The 19,459-nt window shown below is 39.4% G+C and overlaps 1 protein-coding gene across 1 annotated transcript in view; it reads right to left on the bottom strand.

The window, feature by feature from the left end:
- The window catches only part of FBN1 (fibrillin 1), a 255,338-nt gene that overhangs the window by 215,885 nt on the left and 19,994 nt on the right, over window positions 1-19,459 (bottom strand). Inside the window, exons 3-4 of the mRNA XM_007455563.1 lie at window positions 2,055-2,137; window positions 6-17 (exon numbers count right to left, since the gene is read on the bottom strand). Coding sequence (XP_007455625.1) covers window positions 6-17; window positions 2,055-2,137 — 95 coding nt within the window. The remainder of the gene's footprint in view (window positions 1-5; window positions 18-2,054; window positions 2,138-19,459) is intronic.

Raw genomic sequence — 19,459 nt, 5'->3', positions numbered from 1 at the left:
GGAATGCCGGCAAATGGCTGTGAACAAAACCAGAGGTCTGTTAGCACATGGCTTCAGAGCACGGTGATTTACAGGGCCCCAATCCTCAAGTGAGGAAACCTGGCCTATCAGGTTCCTTGTTAACTTTGCCATCATGACCTATGTGACCTTAGGCTTCAGATTTATTCATTTATAAAACAAATCTGTTGGACTAAATAAACTCTGGCTATAAGATTCGGCAACTCCCTTATCCGTATCAGTGGTTCTCCATCCTCTCTTTGCTTATTCCACAGCTCTCAATCTGTCAGAAAGCCCAGGATATCCTATAAAGGGAAAATTAAATAAACAAAAATCCTGTGTGTGTGTGTGTGTGTGTATGTACACACACACACACACACACACATACACACATTGTTTTTATACTAACTTTAAGATGTAATAATATAAAAATTGTAGCAGTATTCTTGGGAGCCTATTTTATTATAAATGCTTAAAGTTTACTGAATTTTATAAAAATACTGTGCACTGCTAAGACTACTTCCCTAGATAAGACCCTGCCAGTCGAGAACATATGATCTATGGAGCAACTTGTATCCTACATTTAGTCCTGTTGTGAATTACATCCAAAGTCTGAGAGAAGACGTGTGAATCCACTTCAGTAGTACTGATCGTACAATCAAGAAGCCATTCATCTTTTAGAGAATTATTAACATTTTCATGCCACCCAGAGACTAATATCATACTTGTACCAAATGCTCGGCTATTGGACTAAAGAATAAGTTCAAATGGTAAATGATTTATATTTAACAGGAGACCAAGATTTGGTCACTACTTTTTACACTCATAGGCTTGATCCTTTCCTTCAAACTCCTGAACAAACTTGCAAGGGCAAATGAAATGTACAAGGCCAAAAATAATACCCTTGATAGACAGTGCATTGAAACATCAGAAGAGCCTAGGATGGAGGTTGAAAACTATTAAGAAATAAGCTGTCAAAGGATCCTACAAACATTTATTTAATACCTGAAGTCAGCATTTCTCAGAGATTCTATAGAACACTAGGGAAAGGGTTTTGTTGTAAAGTTCTTTTAGAAAACTCCAAATACCATTATATCCCTCTCTTAGTGAGTCAGTTTTGATCTTGAAGTAAACCACAACGTGCCAAATGAATAAATTGCTTTTAGTTAAAACCAAGAATTGGGAAAGGGATTAACTTTTTCAGGTCACCAAGAGAATGCTCGTTGAAATAATCTCTTCTGCTCCACAGACCACTCTTGGCCAAATAAGAAGGGGGTGAAGTAATTCCTTAGTGTCCTTTCAGCTCTAAATTTCCCATTATACAAATGGAGTTTTCTAAAAACAAAAATTATTTCACAGGTATGATGACTGTAGAAGTTCATGGAGGACAGATGCCATAACTAACTTGACTTAGTATCACCACTAAATAGCACCTTGTCTTGCATGTAATTTGTCACTCAACATTTGTGGGGTATGATGAGAATCTGGGGCTTTGCCATAGAAGCAGAGTCGGTAGAGGAATCTCTGGTACCATCTGAGTTCTTCCCCTACTCTTTTCACTCATCCTCATATGATGCTCTATCTGCTTCCTCTCCCCCTTGTCTAAGAGTTAGGTCTGCTTTTAGCCTCAATCACCGAAATTCAACATACAAGGTTTGGGTGGGCTTGTGGGTGGCCAACACAGTTAGAAATTACAGTAAGGAAAGCAGCAATGATAAACTGTTTTTCAAAACCCCATCAAAGTGATTACGTACTCTATGCAGCCAGGCACAAGGTATGCCATGACATGAAACCTTGATCAAAGTATCCCTGTGGCTCTATTCCCTCTATCTCAGAAACATTCTAAAGGAAGTCATTGAATTAAAGTATAACAGTGGTTTGACCCAGTTAATATACTTCCCAAGCTGGATTCAGAGAAAGTAGGAAAATCTTAGAGCTGGAAGGCCCTGCTATAAACATATTAATGGTATGCAGTTACCAAAGACCGAATACTAAGAATCACCATGCAACCAAAACAACAAAACAAGAACATGAAAAATGACAGACTATTTACTTACGGACAATACACTGATTGCCACCAGGTAAGGTCTTCCATCCAGGGCAACAGTAAGCATTATAACGTGATCCACAGACATTAGGTCTGAAACAAAAACAAAAAAAATTCAATCACAAGAATTCCATACTTTAAAAAAAAAAAAAATATATATGACCAAATAAAAGGAAAAAATTCCTGAGTTATTAGAACAGTATGAATCTTTGCAGACAAGAAAAGTAAACTCATGGGACTCAATGCTGGCTTAGTAGTTTGGGACATTTTAACACAATGATACCAATACAGATATGCTTAATATCACCTATGCATACAGCACATCAGGAAAATAAAAACCACAGGAACAAAATGCAGTGCTTTCTATCACAATGCACAGATATAAAAAGTTATGGAGCCATATGAGACTAGTTTAAACAATAAATTTACCAATCTAGTTAAGAAAAGTCATCATAAAATCTACTGAATGTAAGGTTTTATATTTCTACTCATTGAAGTTGTGTATATTTTTTCCTATGGCCCAGCCACCCTGTAAAATGTGACCACATTCTTCCTTTCACCAGAATTACAGGAATGCACACTCTGACATTCGTCAGAAAAAAAAAAAAAAAGCCAAAACATGTAAATATTTCTTTAGCCAAAATTTGGAAACATAGTTGATACCAGCAGTTACAGGAAAATAAAGCCAATGTCACTCTGGCTTCCTTGTTTACAGTTCATCACATGTCTTGGAGCAAAGCCTCCATTCAGGATACATTCAGGATACAAATGATCCTATTTAACAATAGGATCAACAAGGGAGCAACTGGGTAAAGATCTAACAAAGTTTACACTGGAAACTAAGGCAGAGGGTATAACACACAGAGACCCAAAAGAAACCATTCATTCATTTCATTTTGCCACGCCTGAGGGCCTAAACCTTGATGCCAGTTCCTCACGTTCAGGGGCTGATAAGGCAGGTCAAAGGTTTTGCAATCAATTTCACAAACTAGGAGCTATTCCAAGGCTTGCTGGTATAAATACTGTAGTCCCATAAGTATAAGCCTTTAAGAACAACTGCAGAGCTAAAATGCATACCTGTATATGCACAGAACCTTCTTGCATTTCCTCTGAACTCACTACTTTAACCAAATGCAGGATTGGGAAGTGAGGTAAAGTCTTTGCCCTGTCCTGTACTCTCTTTACAGCCCCAGAGAACATGGAATACTCTGCAGGGAAAAATGTACACTTCAGACCAACTGATGCTGAGGTCAGAAAAAGAAATAGGAAGGATGGAGGAGCCAGGGAGAGGGCCCCAAATCCATACCCAACAGCCCAAGGCTTCTCCAAGGCTAGACAGAAAATGATTGGATAGAGGCTTAATATGTGCATGACGTTAGGACCTCTCTGAGCCTTATTTTATTTCTCTACAACTGGGATAATGAAATGTCTGCCTTGTCCACGTGTGTGTGTGTGTGTGTGTGTGTGTGTGTGTGTGTGTGTGTGTGTATCAGATGAAATAATGAACATGAAAAGCTTACATACGAAAAGGACAATGAAAACACACAGCAGCATCGTGGTGGAATCATCTTCTGACCTAAATTAGCTACTCAGCCAGAGGAACCATAAGAGATTAAGGAAGAGAGAAAGACTTTATTAGGAATTCTAAGCCAAAGGCTCTCAAATTTTTTTCCCTCCTGTGACAAAGTAGTGCCCCAAGCTTCAGTTCAGAGTGCCCAGAACTTCCTAGGGCAACTCAGAATCTTAGAAAGGGGAGTGAGAGGAAAAGATAGGGTAGAAGGCTGGGGCAGGAGGATACCCAAGCTTCATGAAAGTTCCCTCAATCTAAAACGACAATCCAGGCCAAAGTCAACCACCTCAAACCTTCCCCACCAACAGCCCATTACAACAACTCCACTGGATTCAGTCCAACCCCAAATCAAACCCTGGAATAACTTCAGAGGATCCCTAAGCCTTTGTAGGGTGTCTGCTGTTGGAGTAACTATGTTTTTCAGACAAAAATCAGGATATATTGTCTGACAAGGAGTGTATTTATGGAGTAACAACACATATAACAGGGTAAAAAAGCTAAGAAAAAAAGACTCCAGGATCAGTCCTAACAGTCCTGCAAAGCAAGATATTCAAAAGATTTTCCAAGGTACATGAAAAATCACAATAATATAGACATTCTTTATTGTTTCCTCAACCTTTAGAATCAACCTACAGACAAAACATGAAAGATGTTACAGTTTACAATGGTTACAAAACAAAATGTAAATATTTTAAACCTTTATGTATCATAAATCAAGAAACGAGTTGGAAAGAAAGGTGTGGAGAGAAATAAAGCAATTGATCTAAGAAATAGAGGTTTAGATATAAAATGTTTATAAGTACCAAATGATTATAGAATGGCTAAAAGTCATTCTATAATTATTTTAAAAATGGGAGGTAGAAGAGAGAATAAAAGGTATAGATCTAAGTGAGCTATGTCTCCATCTTTCATGGCAAGAAGCCAATAGGTACTATTTAAATCTAGACATAGAAGCACAAACACAGAACATGGTGTCATGGGGATAAATGTGAGAAGAACTAAAAACAGAAATGGTTAAAACTGGTTGCCTTAAGAGATGAGGATCTGGGGAAGTAGAGAGTTCTTTTGTTTTCTCAATTAATGCCCATCTATAACTGTTAATTTCTTAAATATGTGCTGTTATACTTTGATCATCATCCATTATTTTTTTTCTTTAATTTTATTTTACCTATTTTTTTATATGGGAGATCCTTATTAGTCATCAATTTTATACACATCAGGGTATACATGTCAATCTCAATCGCCCAATGCAGCACACCACCATCCCCACCCCACCGCGGTTTTCCCCCCTTGGTGTCCATATGTTTGTTCCCTACATCTGTGTCTCAATTTCTGCCCTGCAATCCAGTTCATCTGTACCATTTTTCTAGGTTCCACATGTATATGTTAATATATGATATTCGTTTTTCTCTTTCTGACTTAACTTACTCTGTATGACAGTCTCTAGATCCATCCACGTCTCTACAAATGACCAAATTTCGTTCCTTTTTATAGCTGAGTAATATTCCATTGTATATATGTACCACATCTTCTTTAGCCATTCGTCTGTCGATAGGCATTTAGGTTGCTTCCATGTCCTAGCTATTGTAAATAGTACTGCAATGAACATTCGGGTGGCTGTGTCTTTTTGAATTATGGTTTTCTCTGGGTATATGCCCAGTAGTGGGATTGCTGGGTCATATGGTAATTCTATTTTTAGTTTTTTAAGGAACCTCCATACTGTTCTCCATAGTGGCTGTATCAATTTACATTCCCACCAGCAGTGCAAGAGGGTTCCCTTTTCTCCACACCCTCTCCAACATTTGTTGTTTTATAGATTTTCTGATGATGCCCATTCTGACTGGTGTGAGGCGATACCTCATTGTAGTTTTGATTTGCATTTCTCTAATGATTAGTGATGTTGAGCAGCTTTGCATGTGATTCTTGGCCATCTGTATCTCTTCTTTGGAGAAATGTCTATTTAGGTCTTTTGCCCAATTTTGGACAGGCTTGTTTGTTTTATTAATACTGAGCTCCGTGAGCTGTTTATATATTTTGGAGATTAATCCTTTGTCCATTGATTCATTTGCAAATATTTTCTCCCATTCTGAGTGTTGTCTTTTCATCTTGTTTATGGTTTCCTTTGCTGTGCAAGAGCTATGAAGTTTCATTAGGTCCCATTTGTTTATTTTTGTTTCTATTTCCATTACTCTAGGAGGTGGATCAAAAAGGATCTTGTTGTGATTTATGTCAAAGAGCGTTCTTCCTACATTTTCCTCTAAGAGTTTTATAGTGTCCAGTCTTATATTTAGGTCTAGAATCCATCTTGAGTTTATTTTTGTGTATGATGTTAGGGAGTGTTCTAATTTCATTCTTTTACATGTAGCTGTCCAGTGTTCCCAGCACCACTTATTGAAGAGACTGTCTTTTCTCCATTGTATATCCTTGCCTCCTTTGTCATAGATTAGTTGACTATAGGTCCATGGGTTTATCTCTGGGCTTTTTATCTTGTTCCATTGATCTATGTTTCTGTTTTTGTGCCAGTACCATATTGTCTTGATTACTGTAGTTTTGTAGTATAGTCTGAAGTCAGGGAGTCTGATTTCTCCAGCTCCCTTTTTTTCCCTCAAGACTACTTTGGCTATTCACGGTCTTTTGTGTCTCCATACAAATTTTAAGATTTTTTGTTTTAGTTCCATAAAAAATGCCATTGGTAATTTGATAGGGATTGCGTTGAATCTGTATGTTGCTTTGGGTAGTACAGTCATTTTCACAATCTTGATTCCTCCAATCGAAGAATATGGTATATCTCTCCATCCGTTGGTATCATCTTTAATTTCTTTCATCAGAGTCTTATAGTTTTCTGCATAGAGGTCTTTTGTCTCCCTAGGTAGGTTTATTCCTAGGTATTTTATTCTTTTTGTTGCAATGGTAAGTAGTAGTGTTTCCTTAATTTCCCTTTCAGATTTTTCATCATTAGTGTATAGGAATGCAAGAGATTTCTGTGCATTAATTTTGTATCCTGCAACTTTACCAAATTCATAGATTAGCTCTAGTTGTTTTTTGGTGTCATCTTTAGGATTCTCTAGGTATAGTATCATGTCATCTGCAAACAGTGACAGTTTTACTTCTTCTTATCCAATTTGTATTCCCTTTATTTCTTTTTCTTCTCTGATTGCCATGGCTAGGACTTCCAAAACTATGTTGAATAATAGTGGTGAGAGTGGATATCCTTGTCTTGTTCCTGATCTTAGAGGAAATGCTTTCAGTTTTTCACCATTGAGAATGATGTTTGCTGTGGGTTTGTCACATATGGCCTTTATTATGTTGAGGTAGGTTCCCTCTATGCTTTCTGGAGAGTTTTTATCATAAATGAGTGTAGAATTTTGTCAAAAGCTTTTTCTGCATCTGTTGGGATGATCATATGGTTTTTATTCTTCAATTTGTTAATATGGTTTATCACATTGACTGATTAATGTATATTGAAGAATCCTTGCATCCCTGAGATAAATCCCACTTGATCATGGTGTATGATACTTTTAATGTGTTGTTGGATTCTGTTTGCTAGTATTTTGTTGAGGATTTTTGCATCTATGTTCATCAGTGATATTTGTCTGTTTCTTTTTTTGTAGTATCTTTGTCTGGTTTTGGTATCAGGTTGATGGTGGCCTCATAGAATGAGTTTGGGGGTGTTCCTTTCTCTGCAATTTTTTGGACGAGTTTGAGAAGGATGGGTGTTAGCTCTTCTCCAAATGTTTGATAGAATTCACCTGTGAAGCCATTTGGTTCTGGACTTTTGTTTGTTGGAAGATTTTTAATCACAGTTACAATTTCATTACTCGTGATTGGTCTGTTCATATTTTATATTTCTTCCTGGTTCAGTCTTGGAAGCTTATACCTTTCGAAGAATCTGTCCATTTCTTCCAGGTTGTCCATTTTATTGGCATAGAGTTGCTTGTAGTAGTCTCTTAGGATGCTTGATATTTCTGCAGTGTCTGTTGTAACTTCTCCTTTTTCATTTCTAATTGTATTTTGAGTCCTCTCCCTCTTTTTGTTGATAAGTCTGCCTAATGGTTTATCAATTTTGTTTATCTTCTCAATGAACCAGGTTTTTGTTTTATTGATCTTTGCTATTGTTTTCTTTGTTTCTATTTCATTTATTTCAGATCTGATCTTTATGATTTCTTTCCTTCTGCTAACTTTGGGTTTTGTTTGTTCTTCTTTCTCTAATTCCTTTAGGTGTAAGCTTAGATTGTACTTGAGATTTGTTGCTTGTGGTAGACCTGTATCGCTATAAACTTCCCTCTTTGAACTGCTTTTGCTGCATCCCATAGGTTTTGGGTCGTCATGTTTTCATTGTCATTTGTCTCTAGATATCTTTTGATTTCCTCTTTGATTTCTTCAGTGATCTCTTGGTTATTTAGTAATGTATTGTTTAGCCTCAAACGTATTGTTTGTGTTTTTTACGTTTTTTTCCCCCTGTAATTCATTTCTAATTTCATAGCATTGTGGTCAGAAAACATGCTTGATATGATTTCAATTTTCTTAAATGTACTGTGGCTTGACTTGTGACCCAAGATATGATCTACCCTGGAGAATGTTCCATGCACACTTGAGAAGTGTAATCTGCTGTTTTTTGATGGAATGTCCTATAAATAACAATTAAATCTATCTGGTCTATTGTGACATTTAAAGCTTCTGTTTCCTTATTTATTTTCATTTTGGATGATCTGTCCATTGGTGTAAGTGAGGTGTTAAAGCCCCCCACTATTATTGTGTTATTGTCGATTTCCTCTTTTATAGCTGTTAGCAGTTGTCTTATGTATTGAGGTGCTCCTATGTTGGGTACATATATATTTATAATTGTTATATCTTCTTCTTGGATTGATCCCTTGATCATTGTGTAGTGTTCTTCCATGTCTCTTGTAACATTCTTTATTTTAAAGTCTATTTTATCTGATATCAGTATTGCTACTCCAGCTTTGTTTTGATTACCATTTTCATGGAATATCTTTTTCCATCCCCTCACTTTCAGTCTATGTATGTCCCTAGGTCTGATGTGGGTCTCTTGTAGACAGCATATAGATGGGTCTTGTGTTTGTATCCACTCAGCAAGCCTGGGTCTTTTGGTTGGAGCATTTAATCCATTCATGTTTAAGGTAATTATCGATATGTATGTTCCAATGACCATTTTCTTAATTGTTTTGGGTTTGTTTTTGTAGGTCCTTTTCTTCTCTTGCGTTTCCCACTTAGAGAAGTTCCTTTAGCATTTGTTGTAGAGCTGGTTTGGTGGTGCTGAATTCTCTTAGCTTTTGCTTGTCTGTAAAGCTTTTGATTTCTCCATCGAATATGAATGAGATCCTTGCCAGGTAGAGTAATCTTGGTTGTAGGTTCTTCCCTTTCATCATTTTAAGTATATCATGCCACTCCCTTCTGGCTTCTAGAGTTTCTGCTGAGAAATCAGCTGTTAACCTTATGGGAGTTCCCTTGTATGTTATTTGTCGTTTTTCCCTTACTGCTTTCAATAATTTTTCTTTGTCTTTAATTTTTGCCAGTTTGATTACTATGTGTTTCGGTGTGTTTCTCCTTGGGTTTATCCTGTATGGGACTCTGCACTTCCTGGACTTTGGTGGCTATTTCCTTTCCCATGTTAGGGAAGTTTTTGACTATAATCTCTTCAAATATTTTCTTGGGTCCTTTCTCTCTCTCTTCTCCTTCTGGGACCCCTATAGTGCACATGTTGCTGTGTTTAATGTTGTCCCAGAGGTCTCTTAGGCTGTCTTCATTTCTTTTCATTCCTTTTTCTTTAGTCTGTTCCACAGCAGTGAATTCCACCATTCTGTCTTCCAGGTCACTTATCCATTTTTCTGCCTCAGTTATTCTGCTATTGATTCCTTCTAGTGTAGTTTTCACTTCAGCTATTGTATTGTTCATCTCTGTTTGTTTGTTCTTTAATTCTTCTAGGTCTCTGTTAAACACTTCTTGCATTTTCTCGATCTTTGCCTCCATTCTTTTTCCAAGGTCCTGGATCATCTTCACTTTCATTATTCTGAATTCTTTTTCTGGAAGGTTGCCTATCTCCACTTCATTTAGTTATTTTTCTGGGGTTTTATCTTGTTCCTTCATCTGGTACATAGCCCTCTGCCTTTTGTCTATCTTTCTGTGAATGTGGTTTTTGTTCCATAGGCTGCAGGACTGTAGTTTTTCTTGCTTCTGTTGTCTGCCCTCTGGTGGATGAGGCCATCCAAGAGGCTTGTACAAGTTTCCTGATGGGAGGGACTGGTGGTGGGTACAGCTGACTGTTGCTCTGGTGGGCAGAGCTCAGTAAAACTTTAATCTGCTTGTCTGCTGATGCATGGCGCTGGGTTCCCTCCCTGTTGGTTGTTTGGCCTGAGGCAACCCAACACTGGAGCCTACCTGGGCTCTTTGGTGGGGCTAATGGTGGACTCGGGGAGGGCTCACGCCAAGGAGTACTTCCCTGAACTTCTGCTGCCAGTGTCCTTGTCCCCAGGGTGAGCCACAGCCACCTCCCGCCTCTGCAGGAGATCCTCCAATACTAGTAGGTAGGTCTGGTTCAGTCTACCCTGGGGTCACTGCTCCTTCCCCCGGGTCCCGAAGCTCACACTGCCTTGTGTGTGCCCTCCAAGATTGGAGTCTCTGTTTCCCCCAGTCCTGTCGAAGTCCTGCAATCAAATCCCACTAGCCTTCAAAGTCTGATTCTCTAGGAATTCCTCCTCCCATTGCCAGACCTCCAGGTTGGGAACCTGATGTGGGGCTCAGAACCTTCACTCCAGTGGGTGGACTTCTGTGGTATAAGTGTTCTCCAGTCCATGAGTCACCCACCCAGCAGTTATGGGATTTGCTTTTACCGTGATTGCAGCCCTCCTACTGTCTCATTGCGGCTTCTCCTTTGTCTTTGGATGTGGGGTGTCTTTCTAGGTGAGTTCCAGTGTCTTCCTGTCGATGACTGTCCAGCAGCTACTTGTGATTCTGGTGTTCTCACAAGAGAGAGTGAGAGCACGTCCTTCTACTCCGCCGTCTTGTTTCCTAATCCTCGCACCTTCTTTTCTAGGAAGATTTTCCAATCTTACCTTCACCTTTGGGAGCTCCTCTTCTGAGTTTCTAAAACACCCTCTATCATCACTTTTCATAGTACACTGTGATTTTTAGTTAACTTTCCTGTAGAGTTTTAGTGCTTTGGGAGCAGGCATTTTATTTTTACATCTCTGTCTCCTGATACACAGTAGATTCTGGATTCATTCATTGAATGAATCATCATCTTTTATTGAAAGCAACAATTTTACTTTAAAAGTATGAACTTCTTATCTCATAAACAGGTGCTTTCTGCTTCATTAGAATGAGGCATTCACAGCTCCCTTTCATTAGTTATCACATTTTCATTTCACTGCATTTCTTAAAATTCTATATAATGTTGAATTATGATTTATTTTGTTTGCATGCTCTGACTCTTTTGAGTTTAATAACTTTTCCCTTTTTTTTTTTTTTTTTTTTTTTTTTTTTTTGCGGTACATGGGCCTCTCACCGTTGCGGCCTCTCCCGCTAGCGGAGCACAGGTTGCTGAGCCTGTGCTCACGGGCCCAGCCGCTGCGCGGCACGCGGGATCCTCCCGGACCCCCGTGTCCCCTGCATCGGCAGGCGGACTCTCAAACACTGCGCCACCAGGGAAGCCCCACTTTTCCCTTTTTAATAAGTAATATATATATATTTTTTAATTAATTAATTTTATTTTTGGCTGCATTGGGTCTTCGTTGCTGTGTGAGGGTTTTCTCCAGTTGCGGTGAGCAGGGGCTACTCTTCACTGCGGTGCACGGAGTTCTCATTGAGGTGGCTTCTCCTGTTGCGGAGCACGGGCTTCTGGCACATGGGCTTCCGTAGTTGTGGCTCGCGGGCTCTAGAGTGCAGGCTCAGTAGTTGTGGCACAAGGGGTTAGTTGCTCTGAGGCATGTGGGATCTTCCTGGACCAGGGCTCGAACCCGTGTCCCCTGCATTGGCAGGTGGATTCTTGACCACTGCGCCACCAGGGAAAGCCTAATATATTATTTAATTTCAACCAACATCGTCAAATGACAATTGCTTTAATCTCGTTACCATTCATTCTTCAACAACACTAAATACTACTAGGTCTTGTGGCTTAATGCAAAGTGTTAGAAAGATGTAAGATTTCTCCTCTGCTGACTTTGGTTTTGAGAACTGCAACCTAACAGAACATGTTCAAACAAGCTGGGTGGCATTTGTTCTACTTACACACAGAAAAAAACACCTTTAATTCTAGAAATAAATGAATGTCTTATTTAAGTTGGAAAGTTCTAAGACATGTAAAGTCTAAAGTAGACGAGTTGGATGATTTCCATTCTAAAAGATTTTACTCTAAGGTTTCAGCATGAAAATCATTAACAAAGAAGACAAATCATTAATGGAGTTACTTTTTTGTATAAATCAAAGTGTAGCAATCATACCTCTTCTTCTTCCTTTTCACTTCATCCGCCATACCTACCAACCCACCACCAAAAAAAAGTCAGAGATAAAGCTCCATGCAAGTGGCAGTGGCATTCTGCAAATTAAAGGTAAAATTCAAAGGGAAAAGATATAGTAAGTGCTAAAGATACATTATTTCATCTTCATAGAAACTCTTTGAGCTAAACCTTACTATTACCGTTTTAACAGTAAGGTTTAACAAACTAGCCAAGGTCCCATAGCTTGGAAGTAGAGAATGGAGTTTGAACTCAGGAAGTCTTATTCTAGAGTACACTGTCTTAATCCCTATGTTAAGGCAAAGATGTATTTAGGGGAGATGATGATATTCACCCAGTAGCATTCCTGGTGGCATGGATAAGAAAAATCACAAAATGTCCATCAACTGACCAAAGATTAAGCATAAACAGTTTTTGCCTGTATCTTAATAGTTTATGGGGGGAGGGGGGAAATATGTTTAGGTTCCACTTTACTGCTATACGTTACATTTTTTTCAATTACTAAGCCTTTGTCTGTAACTTTTCTTACCAGTTGCTTTGAATGTTGTGCTCTGCAATAAGCCAACTCCAATCACTCTGGGGGCTGGGTGAGCCTCAGCAGGCTGGATATTTGGATCCAGTTCAGACACAGCACTCAGAGATTGTGTGGGCTAGCTAAAGCCCCTCTCAATGGAGCAAACAGCTGGGCTCTACCATGTATGACCACATCATTGCAAGAATCAGCCTCAGTGCAAGATGTCTGCAGTGTGTCCACATTCCTTAGCCAACCCACTTCTGCGAGTCTGGCCTGTCTTTCAGCAAGAGAGCCTTTCTGCTTCCTATCCCAAGTGCAAACTCCTTTTCAAACACGACCAGGGTAATAAAGACAAATTCAAGGGGCTCTTATTTCATATGCATGAGTTTCTCAGCTTGTGAAGTGCTAAAACCTTGGGCAAGGAGAATAACAAGCATTAGGTAAGGGTTAATGAGATGGACCCTGCTCTGTGAGTTGCCTGCTTTTTTGACCTTTAGGCAGAAAAGTTATGATTTAGCCCTCTCTAGTATAAGCGTGGAGGGGTATCAAAAAGCATATGCCTCCCACAGAATGATGGGTGCCCAAATGCCCATGTAACATGTCTCAAGGTAAACATCCTAATACCCCACTGTTCCAGAGTTTAAAAATAATCATAACTTTCACTGTCAAAAATGAGATACATAATGAAAAAACTATAGAACACAAATGAGCTACATATATTGTGAGCCACACATCGTTATTTTATTAGTTCTTTGACAAATTTTATCAAGGTAAAAAGAAAAACCATGATTGCTATCTGATAAAGGGATCCACTGCTTCAATAAACTTTGCAAACACTACCCCCTTATTTTATTTCCTGTATTCTGGCCCTCTTCACAGCTGAAGGCAGAGGTCACATCTCCCAGCAGTGATCTGAATATCACATGTGACTGTTCCAGCCCATCTGCCAGTCACAACAAGTCGAGTAATGAAACTTCAAACCCCGGTAGTGAAGACAGCTTCCAGGGCCTCCTCAAGCTTCAGCCGGGCTCTCCAGACCCAGGGACTCATTTCTGGATTGTCTGACTCAACACTGGCTGGGACACAGACAATCCTGCTTTTCTCCTTTGAAGACTCAAGCCAGCCAGCCAACCTCTCTAACCTACCTCATGCAGTTTTTCTTAATTAAAATGATCTCAAAAGGAACAAGAAGAAGAACCATTCGTATTGTGGTTTGCAGGAGCTTTATCCACTTCTTGCTCTCTCCCATCTCTGATAGATTGGTGACTCCATTATCCTTTCCCCCAAAGTCAATGTCTGTCTGTTTCTCAAGACTTCCTTCCCTCCCTCCCTCCTCTTTTCTTCCCTCCTTCCTTCCCTTTCTTCCTCCCCTTTTCTTTCTCTCTTCAGTTCCTACCATCAGGACATCTAGAATCAAATGTTCTGTGACTACCTCAAACTCAAGGTATCCAAGATCACATAACTTATCTTCCTGTGTAGTCAGTAAGTTCACTGCTGAGCATACAACAGGGCACATGAATAATCATCTTGTCCACCAACACAAAGCCGCTCAACAATATTTAGTGAGAATCTATTATGTGTTAGGCAGTGTGTTAGATAAATAAAAGTGACTAAGACAAGTATACCTAACACCCAGACCTAACACTTGGTTTCTAATACCATTCTCCAATAAAAGGAACCAGGGCTCCTGGGAAACATGGCTGACTCCAGGACTGGGCAAGAAATGTACAAGGTGAGTGTGGAGCATCTTGTGGCGACAGAAAGTAAAGAACGTAAGAAAGTGCCAAACAAAGAAACAAATACCCACAATGATGGGGACATGTCAGGGATACAGGAGCCAAATCAAGAGCTCCCAGTGGCCAAAGCTAGAACCATTTAAGTAACAAAATAACAAAAGTAGTATTGGGTTGCAATCCAAAGTATAAAATAAATGTCCATGAGTCCAGACTGATAAATAAATAATTGAATAAATAAACAAATGGTAGAAAAGAGAGAAATCTCTTGTGCTGGCAAATTCCAAATGATTTATGTAGATACTCTGCCTTCCAGAAGGTGATGCATAACTCCCTACTGCCTTAAGTGTGAGCTGTGCATAGTGACTTCCTTCCAAAAGAATCCCAATTAAGGGGTAATCTACAAAATTCCTGACCAACAGTCCTCAAAACTGTCAAGGTCATCACAAATAGGGTAAGTCTGAGAAACTGTCATAGCCTAAGAAGGTATGATAACTAAATGTAATGTGGTATCCTGGATGGGATCCTGAACATAAAAAAGGACATTCAGTTAAAACAAATCAGTTAAGCTGAATAAAGAACTAGAGGACTTTAGTTAACAAAAATATATCAATATTGGTTCATTAACTGTAATAAATGTATCAAACTAGTATAAGAGGCTAACAGCAGAGGAATTTGTGTCCAGGATATATGGGAACTCTCTGTATTATCCTCGTGATTTTTCTGTAAATCTAAAACTGTTCTAAAATTAAAAGTTTATTAAAAAGTAAAATAACAATAATATTTTTACCATGCAATTATAAACAAACTGTTACATTCCCCCCAAATTGACTAAGACGTAGTCTTTGCTCTTGAAAGAAGACGGACCCGTATGCAAAGCCTGTCAATATGACAGGTAAAACACTGACATCAAGGTCTGCCTGGGGAGCTAACGGAGCCCAGAACAAGGGTGTTTAGCCTTATCATCCAGGGTAAGCATGGAAGGGGACTCTCTGAATTATAACTTGATGTTTGCCAGTTGCTAAGAGGGGTCACTAGTTTTATTTCATGCCACTGCTGAAACTACTCTTAAATTCTCTAACTCCATAAGTAACTCCCTTGTCCAAATCCTGGTGTTTCACTGTTGGACTAATACTACCTTCTGCTTTTCCTGGCTTCCTAGTTCCTCTCTACTCCGTTAGGACAATGGAGCTAAGCATGTTTTCACGTTCACCACGCTTAATTCTGTTCTTCTCTGATCCAGAGATGGATCTTTACTCTCTGTAAAATGTTAAACATCTCACTATTAGCTTCAGATCCCCACCAGGTAGGCCTGTCTTACCTGCCCACTCTCATCACCACCGACTTCCACCCTCCTGCCCTGCTTCTCCTCTTCACCGACTCAGTGGTCTGTCAGGCACAAGCCCCCTCCTCCAACACACACACACTAAATCCAAACTCTTCTGCCATCTTTATACTAGCTCTTCTATCTTTCCCTTTTAATGTATAATTCCATCCCCCCTCCCCCCGCAGAGTGTTAATCCCTCCTCCCTGATTAATCCCACCATGTTTCAACCTACCAACACAATTCCAGACACACTTCTCATAAACCTACACATGCTATATTACAATTATATACTTTAAATAATTTTATGTCTAGAGTCTCATCTGTGAAACCTGCCCCCAGCCCCTCTGATCCCAGTCTAACAGTTTTTCAAGCAGAGAAACCATGCTTGTTATGCCTAGAATATCTTGGAGTCCATTTACAAGCACACAAGATAACACTGACTAAATGCCTTAGTAAGTACAAAGCACAATTAACAAAGATGAACTTTGGTGTCATAAATAGGCCATCTGTAAATGCCACCAACATGGAGAACTAATAGTGAGAACTATTTGTTATAAACGAACCTATTTAAGGGAAGAATATTTCATGCTTATTTGAAAGGTTATAGACAGTTAAACAGTAATGCATAATGGTTTCATGCCTTGATTATTTTACTGATATTCTGATCATTAATTTATTCTAAACAGTGAAGTTATCAATGTTTATAACTCAGGGATCAATATATTTCCTTCGAGAAAATACAAAACCAATGTAGAGAAAACACTCATATATAAATATCTGATTCTACTTATTTATTTAGCAAAAGAAAGTCAAAAATCCCGAAGGCAACTCAACTCAACAAAAGTTTTAAGTGTATTTTCTGAGGGCAGCTTGTTGCGACTGATCAAAGTCATCGATGGAGCCAGAATGTGATGTGTGGCCAATTCCAAAAGGCAACCATCACAAAGCTCACCAGGCAGCCTTGAGAGGTTCCTCCAGATGTGCTGATTGAACGGAGGTGAGGTTTTTCCCACGGTGATCAGGGTAACTCAGCCCCAGCAGCACAGAGAGGGTGTGGCCTCCACAGTTTCATTTGCTGTATACCCTAAGTTGTGTTTTTGTGGGAATTTTGTGTTGATCAGAAGCAACAGCTCAAGAACTTAAGAGCCAAAGAATTTAGGTCACCATATCGGGGACACACACATACACACACACACACACACACACACACACACGTACACACCCTCAGCCTTTCTTAGCTAAGGAAACAGAGAGCTGCCAAGGCAGTTCCCCAAATTCGGGAGGTCATTTTGGAGTGGCGGCCAACTTAAATCTTGTTGGAATCTTTTATAGGTGACTGGAACATGTGCGTGTGTGTACTTTTCTTTGAAATAAAAAAGGAAGAATTTAAAGCCACAGGGTGCACTGGAACAGGAAACTAGAGATTGAACCATGAAGACCAGAAGCACATGGATGTGTGCAGCAAGTCCTAATTCCACTGATATATGGGGCACTTTCCGCCTCTGGTACTGTGGATTGCACAATACTGAGAACACAAAAGTCTGCACAGACTACTAAATCACCTGTGCAGCCTCATAAGCTTCTAAAGGCAATGGTTTGACTAACTCGCTGTCGTAGTAAACTTGCACTAGACCTACTTCTCTCTAAAGCAAGGGATCTTTGGCCCTCTGGCATCACACCCCTAGTTGGGTGTACAAAACGGGCTCCCATCTAAACATGGGGAGAGGTGTATTTGTTTATGAAGTTGAAACTTTACTATTTGATTCTATAAGGAAGAGGAGGGATTTCCTCAAAACAGACCAAAAAAAAAAAAAAAAAAAAAGTGTGTCTCAAAATTGCATGTCTCCAGCCTCTACGAGGATTTAACTCTAAAGAACTGCTTCCCAGAACTCTGCAATCCCTTGGATTTACCTATGAGTTCAAGACTAGCATGATATTGGGATATTTGCTCCATTTACTCAAGTCAAAGCTATACTGTACTTTTGTAAAAGGTGGGCAAAATTCTAGAGATGACTGAAATACAAACAAGTAAAGTAAGCAGGGGATCCAGAACAGGCAGGCCCAGGATGGTGTCTATGGAATTCACTGCTCCCAAGCTCCAACTGGTCCCTTTCCACCTCTTTACCACCCACAGAAGAAACAGGGGATTGAAACCATGACTCTCACCACTTCCCAGAAGTTCTCAGACCAAGAGCTCTGTCCAGGGAGATAATATCTTCTGAATGTACTGGCAGCCCCAGGAAAAGACGGGAAAACTGGCCAATGGGGTCAGGCTTAGGCGAAAGAATGGCATCCTTCAGGAGTCGGGAGTGCAGGGTGATTGAACACTCCAGTTCCAAGTACTGGCAGCTCCCAACTGACAAACAGGTAGGGCTCCAAAATGTCACTTCTATATTGGTATTTAGAACTTGGAATGGCTTTTCCAATAGAAACAATGTTAATAGGTGGTGGTTTGGTCCCCAGTCTAGCCAAATAGCAGCCTCTCAGCTACATTATCAGCTAAATAGACTATTGTAGGCTGGTCTGGGAACCTGACCACAGACTTAAAATGCTGTTTTTATGGGAAAACACATTCCACCGCAGGCAACCAGAGGAAAAACTGGCCACTCAAACCCATGGTCCCTGCAGCTACAGCAAGCTGCCCGGTGAGCTGTGAGAACCAACCACCTTCAACTCAGGCCACTCTACACAGTCCTGAGAGGGCAGCCAGAATGGAAGCCTTCCCAGCCCCAGGCCCAGTGCCATCCCCCACCCCCAGTAGGAGCCCATTAGGGCCAATATGGGATAGCACTAAGTCCATAAATCAAGAACTTAAAAAACAGGGAGTAATTGGATATTCTAATCTTCAACGTACCTGAATTATTTTACAAACCAGAAGATCCTACCTCACCAGCAACTATGATATAAAATCAGGACCCAGGACTAGTTCACAGACCAAAGGGTTCAATGAGCCATTTCCAAAAAGAGTGGCTTCCAAATGAAGCAAGGGAGCAGGTCAGTTTTGAACTGTATTTAGTGGTTTCACTCTTGTATTCAAGTTATTTGAGCGTTTCAGATCCCCTGGAACTGAGTAATTACCCTCTCTTTTAGAATGTGAGCTCTTTAAAGACAGAAAGTTCAGATTTATCTTTACTAGCCCAGCACCTCACACAATACCTGCATCTTAAATGGTAAATGAAGGTTTAGGATTTCAAATGTACTTCCAATTAAGACAACCTAAGTTAGAGAGAATTCTGTCAGAGTGGTGAGGATTTCATTTAACAAAAAGATAAATATGTTTATAAGAAATTAAATAATAAAATAAAGGGATGAAAAAGATAATTTCTAATAAGAAATCAATGTCATTTCATCCACGTTTTTAAGTTTAAAAAATTAAAATGAAAAATCAAATACATAACAAAAGACACACGTAAATGGAATTCATGGGGTATGACAGTAAAATTTTTCCATGTTTCTGATGGATCATTTAGAAATATTTTACAGCTTCAAAAGCTTTGGAGATCTTGTATCTCAAACTCTTATTTCACAAGTGTCAACTGGCAATGGGTCTTTTAAAAACATTTCTCTAGGAAACCTTATCATCAGAACAGAGGCAACATTGTTGCTAAGGAAGAAAAAAAAAAAGGAAAATAAATCATTGATAGAGTTTAAGTTTCTAAAAAGGCAGAGGAAGCTAGTTAATGGCATGCGGTAGTTGAGATTATTTCATAGAAATTAACAATTCACAATATTAGGAATTAAGAACTTGAAGGGTTTTTTTTTTTTTAAGCTTTTCAGTTGAGGTAAGGTTGTTAGCATTT

This window comes from Lipotes vexillifer, unplaced genomic scaffold (genome assembly GCF_000442215.2).
Source record: "Lipotes vexillifer unplaced genomic scaffold, Lipotes_vexillifer_v1.1 scaffold24, whole genome shotgun sequence".
Lineage (NCBI taxonomy): Eukaryota > Metazoa > Chordata > Mammalia > Artiodactyla > Lipotidae > Lipotes > Lipotes vexillifer.
This window is presented reverse-complemented; position numbering and strand designations above follow the sequence as displayed.